The sequence below is a fragment of the Hoplias malabaricus genome, chromosome Y (genome assembly GCF_029633855.1).
Source record: "Hoplias malabaricus isolate fHopMal1 chromosome Y, fHopMal1.hap1, whole genome shotgun sequence".
NCBI lineage: Eukaryota > Metazoa > Chordata > Actinopteri > Characiformes > Erythrinidae > Hoplias > Hoplias malabaricus.
In genome coordinates, this window is record NC_089820.1 from 56,256,976 (window position 1) to 56,264,475 (window position 7,500).

Genomic DNA, 7,500 nt, shown 5'->3' on the forward strand with positions numbered 1-7,500 from the left:
CTCTCCAGGGTCCCGCCCCAGGTGGAAGATGAGAGGCTGCATGGTGTGTTCCTGCTGAGTGTGTGTGGTGACCCCACTGACCTCCTGACCAGGACAGAAGTTTATTCCCTGTGTGAGAGAAGAGGATAAAAACACTGAGCGCTACACGTCCACAACACGGACAGACAGGAGTGACCAGGCACTGACGGCGCTGGAGTGCCCTTCAGGAGAGGATTCACTTAAGAGCAGTGATGGATGGGGACATGCCGTGGAACATCAATAACTCTGTGTCTACGAGCAGGATCAACATCCACATCACAACAAACAGGCCAGCAGACAGGCTGCAGTGTGTGTGTGTGTGTGTGTCTGTAAAGAGCAAACAGTCCTAACTCAAAATGTCACACAATATTAGACAGCAAAAAAAAGGTGTTTTGCTTATTACATATATTTATCAAAGCTGTTCAATGAAAAACACAATTTTTATGCATTTAGTTTACGACATCTGAACACAGCAGCTGTGTGAAAGTTTCATGTGGTGTGGTGTGTTCTCCCTGTGTCTGCGTGGGTTTCCTCCGGGTGACTGTCTGTGAGGAGTGTGGTGTGTTCTCTCTGTGTCTGCGTGGGTTTCCTCTGGGTGACTGTCTGTGAGGAGTGTGGTGTGTTCTCCCTGTGTCTGCGTGGGTTTCCTCTGGGTGACTGTCTGTGAGGAGTGTGGTGAGTTCTCCCTGTGTCTGCGTGGGTTTCCTCCGGGTGACTGTCTGTGAGGAGTGTGGTGTGTTCTCTCTGTGTCTGCGTGGGTTTCCTCTGGGTGACTGTCTGTGAGGAGTGTGGTGTGTTCTCCCTGTGTCTGTGTGGGTTTCCTCCGGGTGACTGTCTGTGAGGAGCGTGGTGTGTTCTCTCTGTGTCTGCGTGGGTTTCCTCCGGGTGACTGTCTGTGAGGAGTGTGGTGAGTTCTCCCTGTGTCTGCGTGGGTTTCCTCCGGGTGACTGTCTGTGAGGAGTGTGGTGTGTTCTCTCTGTGTCTGCGTGGGTTTCCTCTGGGTGACTGTCTGTGAGGAGTGTGGTGTGTTCTCCCTGTGTCTGTGTGGGTTTCCTCCGGGTGACTGTCTGTGAGGAGCGTGGTGTGTTCTCTCTGTGTCTGCGTGGGTTTCCTCTGGGTGACTGTCTGTGAGGAGTGTGGTGTGTTCTCCCTGTGTCTGTGTGGGTTTCCTCCGGGTGACTGTCTGTGAGGAGTGTGGTGTGCTCTCTCTGTGTCTGCGTGGGTTTCCTCCCACGGTCCAAAAACACATGTTGGTAGGTGGACTGCCGCCCTGTGAAAGACTGACGCCCCCTCCAAGGTGTGTTCCTACCTTGCAACCAGTGATTCCAGGTAGGCTCTGGACCCACCACAACCCTGAACTGGACAAGGGTTACAGACAATGAATGAATGAATAAATGATTTTCAGTGGACAGTGACGATTTATGAAAAAGCCCTTAAAAATTCAGATAACACATTTGAATAAAATGCTCATGAATTAAATGGCCTAGTTTTTTCGTATATGCATCTACCTGCTGCTAACACTGCAGGGCTTCTGTCTATGTGTGTGTGTGTCTGTGTGTGTGTGTCTGTGGCTGTGCGTGTATCTCAGGGGGTGGTCAGGAGTGTACTCTTCCAATATTTTGAAGTTCTCTAGACAAGCATGCTCTAGTAAAGATGTGTGTGTGTGTGTGAGTATGTGCACCAGGGGACAACTACTAGGCCTGAGAAGGGCAAGGGGCTACACACCCTCACACACATTCACACACACTTCAGAGCAAGAGTTCAGTCCCCTGTGATCTAGCCTGACACTTCTTGCTCTGTTTCATTCTCTCCATCTCTCTCTCTCTCTCTCTCTCTCTCTCTCTCTCTGTGTGTGTGTGTGTGTCTCCCTCTCTCTCCTATCCCCTTTTTTCACTGATCTTGGAGGCATGAAACAATCAAAATCCCACCAGACTCTGAAAGAGGGTCTCTGAATGAAGTCAAGCAGGAGAACTGCAGCGCTGTCTATTAAAGAGCCCATACCTTGGAAAACTAATACAATGTTTTGAAACAGTGGCACTGTAAACACAGATAGCGTTTCAAATCGTACCCGACGTTTCCCGGTCCCAGAGTGGAACAAAGCTGCAAAAATGGCCTGATTTTTATTTACACGTTTGGTGATGTCACCCTTCAACATCCAGTGTTTCTATGTATCTGCTGTTTCAGCACTGAGCAGGTAACTACAGCCAATCAGAAATGAGTTCATTACCATATATCAGTCTTAAAGGAACAGTCATAAAATCAGTCTGTTTAATTCTACAACACACAGAGAGCTAAGCACACTGTTTGTTAAATCTAGGAGGAGTGTGGTGTGTTCTCCCTGTGTCTGCGTGGGTTTCCTCCGGGTGACTGTCTGTGAGGAGTGTAGTGTGTTCTCCCTGTGTCTGCGTGGGTTTCCTCCGGGTGACTGTCTGTGAGGAGTGTAGTGTGTTCTCCCTGTGTCTGCGTGGGTTTCCTCCGGGTGACTGTCTGTGAGGAGTGTAGTGTGTTCTCCCTGTGTCTGCGTGGGTTTCCTCCGGGTGACTGTCTGTGAGGAGTGTAGTGTGTTCTCCCTGTGTCTGCGTGGGTTTCCTCCAGATGACTGTCTGTGAGGAGTGTAGTGTGTTCTCTCTGTGTCTGCGTGGGTTTCCTCCAGGTGACCGTCTGTGAGGAGTGTGGTGTGTTCTCTCTGTGTCTGCGTGGGTTTCCTCCAGGTGACTGTCTGTGAGGAGTGTAGTGTGTTCTCCCTGTGTCTGCGTGGGTTTCCTCCAGATGACTGTCTGTGAGGAGTGTGGTGTGTTCTCTCTGTGTCTGCGTGGGTTTCCTCCAGGTGACTGTCTGTGAGGAGTGTAGTGTGTTCTCCCTGTGTCTGCGTGGGTTTCCTCCAGATGACTGTCTGTGAGGAGTGTAGTGTGTTCTCTCTGTGTCTGCGTGGGTTTCCTCCAGGTGACCGTCTGTGAGGAGTGTGGTGTGTTCTCTCTGTGTCTGCGTGGGTTTCCTCCAGGTGACCGTCTGTGAGGAGTGTGGTGTGTTCTCCCTGTATCTGCGTGGGTTTCCTCCGTGTGACTGTCTGTGAGGAGTGTGGTGTGTTCTCCCTGTGTCTGCGTGGGTTTCCTCCAGCTGCTTTTGTACTGGCTGTCTGAAACTGTCCAAAGGTGTGTGTGTGACTGGATGAGTGTGTGATGCCCTGAAATGGACTGGCCACTTGTCCAGGGTGTTCTCCTACATCACGCCCCATTGATTCTGGATGGGTTCCGGACCCACCGCCACCTGGATCAGAATGAAGTGGTTACGGAAGTTATTACTGTGTTACACACTGTGTTGCCGCCAGGAGGAAGGATGCCTTTGAGGATGCCTCTTAAGAAAATGACTCACGGAACACGTTGCTCATCAAAACCTTTTCTGAAATACCAAGCCAGGAGCTAAATAAGTTCTTTAAATGTCAATTCTTTTTATATTTCAATAGCACGCTGCAAAATTGCACTAAGTGCTTTGGGTAAAGAGCCACGTTCGCAGGCGAATCCTTAACGTGAACGAACCCCGCAACAAGCTGCCAATCAAAGCCCGTCATTAATAGCTTTCTGAACCAAAAATCATAAAAGAAGAGACATATACATAATCCAGCCATGCGTCTAATAGCGGGGCCGGCGCGAACCACAATAAACTATTTCATTTTTTCATTTTTCTCCTCCTCCTTCGACTTCTGCAGCAGAGAGAGCATCGGATGCAAAAGCACTTATTCTGTGAAATTTCTCATTTCGCACTTGACTGACCCTCGTGGCTTTGGAGAGGAAGGCGCCTGCGTGACCGATACTATTAAGCCATCATTTCGACCAAGTTTAAGAGCAAACAAACCAGGAGGGGGGAAAAGACGGCTGTTTTAAAGAGGAGCTCGGAAAAAAGCTTAAAGAAAAAGCCTAATGTCTCTGACTCTCTCTCTGTCTCTGTCTCTGTCTCTCTCTCTCTGTCTGTCTCTCTCTCTCTGTCTGTCTCTCTCTCTCTCTCTGTCTGTCTCTCTCTCTCTCTCTCTCTCTGTCTCTCTCTCTGTCTGTCTCTCTCTCTCTCTCTCTCTGTCTGTCTGTCTGTCTCTCTCTCTGTGTGTCTGTCTCTGTCTGTCTGTCTGTCTGTCTCTCTCTCTGTCTGTCTCTCTCTCTCTCTGTCTCTCTCTCTCTCTCTGTGTCTGTCTGTCTGTCTCTCTCTCTCTCTCTCTCTCTCTATCATCCGAATCTGTTTGAGTGTCAAGATGAGGGTCAGGACTCAAAGGTCACTTGTGGTCTCCAAAAGCCACCAACAAAGCCCCCAAAAAACACATTAACCATGAGGTGGAACGACCCCAGCCCTCTGCTCTCCTCTCTTTCTGCTTTTCCCTCTCCTTTCTTCCTCTCCTCTCCTCTCTTCCCTCATTCCCTCCCTCTCTCTCTCGTTCAATCTTCAAAATCTATTTCAGTAAAGCTCAGCGGGAAGGCGAGGGCCAGGACTCAAAGGTCAGATTGTTTGGCAATCTGTGAAGGCCCCCAGTGAAGCCCCCAAAAACACATTAACTGTGAAGATGGAACAAGCCCAGTCCTCTCCTCTTCTCTTCTCTTCTCTTCTTCTCTCCATACTCTACTCTCTTCTCTTATGTTTCCTTTTATTTTGTCACTATCACTACTCTTCTCCTCTCACCTCCTCTACCTTCTCTTCTCTTCACCTGCATTTTCTGTTCTTCCTTCCCTCTTCTCCTCTACTCTGCTCCTTCATCTCCTCTCCTCTTTTCTTTCCTCCTCTTCCATCTCCTCCCCTTCCTTTTCCTCTCCTGTCCTCTTCTCCCCTCCTCTCTTGTTTCTTTTCCTCTCTTCCTCTCCTCTGCTCTCCTCTCTTCTCCCCTCTCCTCTCTTCTTCTCCCCCCTTCACCTCTCCTCTCCTCCCCCTTTCTCCTCTTCTCTCCTCCTCTCCTCTCCTGTTTCTTTTCCTCTCCTCCTCTCATTTCTCCTCCTCTCCTCTGCTCTCCTCTCTTCTCCCCTCTCCTCTTCTCCCCTCCTCTCCTGTTTCTTTTCCTCTCCTCCTCTCATTTCTCCTCCTCTCCTCTCTTCTCCCCTCTACTCCTCTCCTCTTCTCCCCCCTTCTCCTCTCCTCTCCTCTCCTCCCCCTTCTCCTCTCCTCTCCTGTTTATTTTCCTCTCCTCCTCTCATTTCTCCTCCTCTCCTCTCCTCTTTCCTCTCATCTCCCCTCCACTCCTCTCCTCCCCCTTCTCATTTTCTCCTCTCCTCTGCTCCCCCTTCTCCCCCCCTCTCCTCTGCTCCCCCTTCTCCTCTACTCTCCTCTCCTCCCCCTTCTCCTCTCCTCTCTTTTCCTCCTCTACTCTCCTCCCCCCTTCTCCTCTCCTCTTCTCTCCTTTCCCCCTCTCCTCTCCCCTCTCCTCTCCGATGCACAGCCAATCGATAGACAGCTCACAGGCAATCAGCCGCCATTATTTGTGAAGTTCCACTCCAGTTCACATGAGCTGATAAAGGAGGCGCTATTGATTCTGTGGTCCTCCAGGAGAGAGCAATTTAAGAGGCCGATGGGCCATAAAACAAACTTGCAGACGACAAGCCCAGGACCAGGCCCTGCTCGAGGAGTGACATGCAGAGGACGCTTCCCAAGGAAGAAGAGACACGTCTGTCTGTCTCTTCCTCTCTGTCTCTCGCTATCCATGTCTTCTCTCTTTCTCCCTCTCTCTCTCTCTTGCTCTCTCTCTCTACCTTTCAGTATGTTTCCTGCACCGTCTGCCACTCGTTCTCCTTCTTTCTTTCCATCTGTACCTCGAGATCCCTCTTTCTCTCTTCTTTCTCTGTTGCTCTCTCTATCTTTCTATTTCTTTTTTAAACTTTCTCCTACTTTCTTCCACTTCTCTATAATCCTTCTGTCAGTTTCTCTTTCTGTTCTTTCTCTCATTTCTCTCGATTCTCGTTTCCTACACACACTCCACACCCCTCTGTTTATCTCCCTCACCCTCGTGCTCACTCCCTCCACTTCTCTCCCAGGTTCTTTCTCTCATTCTCCCACCCTTCTTTAAGTCTCTTCCTACCTCTCTCCTCGTCCCTCATTCATTATTTCTCTCCATCTCTCTCCTTTACTTCTCACCCTCTTCTCTGTCCGTGTCTCTGTCCGTCTCCTCTCCCTCAGTGTGAAGGATGGCCGTGGTGCAGGCGGCTGACAGATGATGCTGGAGTGTGCCCTGCCTCATTAATATTCATTAGTGCCTGATCTTCAAGGCTCTTCTATAAGGCGCCGCTGATGCAATGTTTAAAAAGAATACTTCCCATGAATTGAAGGGATTTCTGTTGTTAGCTCTTAAAAAAACACACATGACACAGCGCAGAGTTTACACACACACACACACAGAAAGAAAGCGACAGAGAGAGCGAAAGAACACGGAGATGGCAGAATGTGGAGTGAGAGAAGCAAAGACAGAGAGAGAAAGAGAGAGAGAAAGAGGAGAATGATAGAGAGAGATCATGAGAGAAAGAAAGATAGTGAGTCAGGAGAGAGAGAAACAGAAGGATGATAGAGAGATCATGAGAGATGATGAGAGAAAAAGTGAGTCAGAAGAGAGAGAGAGAGAAACAGAAGAATGATAGAGAGAGATCATGAGAGATGATGAGAGAGAGAGATGGTCAGTCAGAAGAGAGAGAGAGAGAGAGAGAGAGAGAGAGAGAGAGAGAGAGAGAGAGAGAGAGAGAGAAACAGAGGAATGATAGAGAGAGATCATGAGAGAATAAGAGATAGTGAGTCAGGAGAGAGAGAGAGAGAAACAGAAGAATGATAGAGCAATCATGTGATGATGAGACAGAGAGAGAAGGAATGAAAGAGAGAGATCATAAGAGAGAGAGAGATGGTGAGTCAGGAGAGAAAGAGAGAGAGAGATCATGAGAGATGACGTGTGAGAGAGAGATGGTGAGTCAGAAGAGAGAAAGAGAGAGAGAGACAGAAGAATGATAGAGAGAGAGATCATGAGAGATGACGAGTGAGAGAGAGATGGTGAGTCAGAAGAGAGAAAGAGAGAGAGAGCGAGAGAGAGAGAGAGAGACAGAAGAATGATAGCGATCATGAGAGATGACGAGAGAGAGAGAGAGATGGTGAGTCAGGAGAGAGAGAGAGTGAGAGAGAGAGAAAGAGAGAGAAACAGAAGAATGATAGAGAGATCATGAGAGATGATGAGAGAAATGGTGAGTCAGAAGAGAGAGTGTGAGAGAGGGAAAGAGAGACCGACAGATGGGGAGAGTGAGAGAATAAGAAAAAGAGAGATGGAAGGACAAAGAGAGAGTAACAGACAGACAGCAGGTGAGAGAGACACAGATGTAGAAAGAGCTCATTAGTCGTGACCTTGTTAAACTCCTCCCATGAGTTACTCCAGGTCCAGTAGTGGGCCTTATAGAGTCCGAGCCGCAGCGCCATCATCTGGTTGCCGCGGTAATAGAAGACAGCCCTGCACAGAGAGAGAGAGAGAGTGTGTGTGTAACA

General features: G+C 49.0%; 1 protein-coding gene across 2 annotated transcripts in view; it reads right to left on the reverse strand.

The window, feature by feature from the left end:
- Positions 1-7,500, reverse strand: part of LOC136679021 (N-acetylgalactosamine-6-sulfatase-like) — a 38,009-nt gene that overhangs the window by 10,946 nt on the left and 19,563 nt on the right. For both annotated transcript variants that reach the window (XM_066657277.1, XM_066657278.1), the window contains 2 exons: positions 7,363-7,465; positions 1-108 (listed from right to left, as the gene is read on the reverse strand). The exon at positions 1-108 is cut by the window's left edge and continues 14 nt beyond it. In XM_066657277.1, the coding sequence (XP_066513374.1) occupies positions 1-108; positions 7,363-7,465 (211 nt within the window). The remainder of the gene's footprint in view (positions 109-7,362; positions 7,466-7,500) is intronic.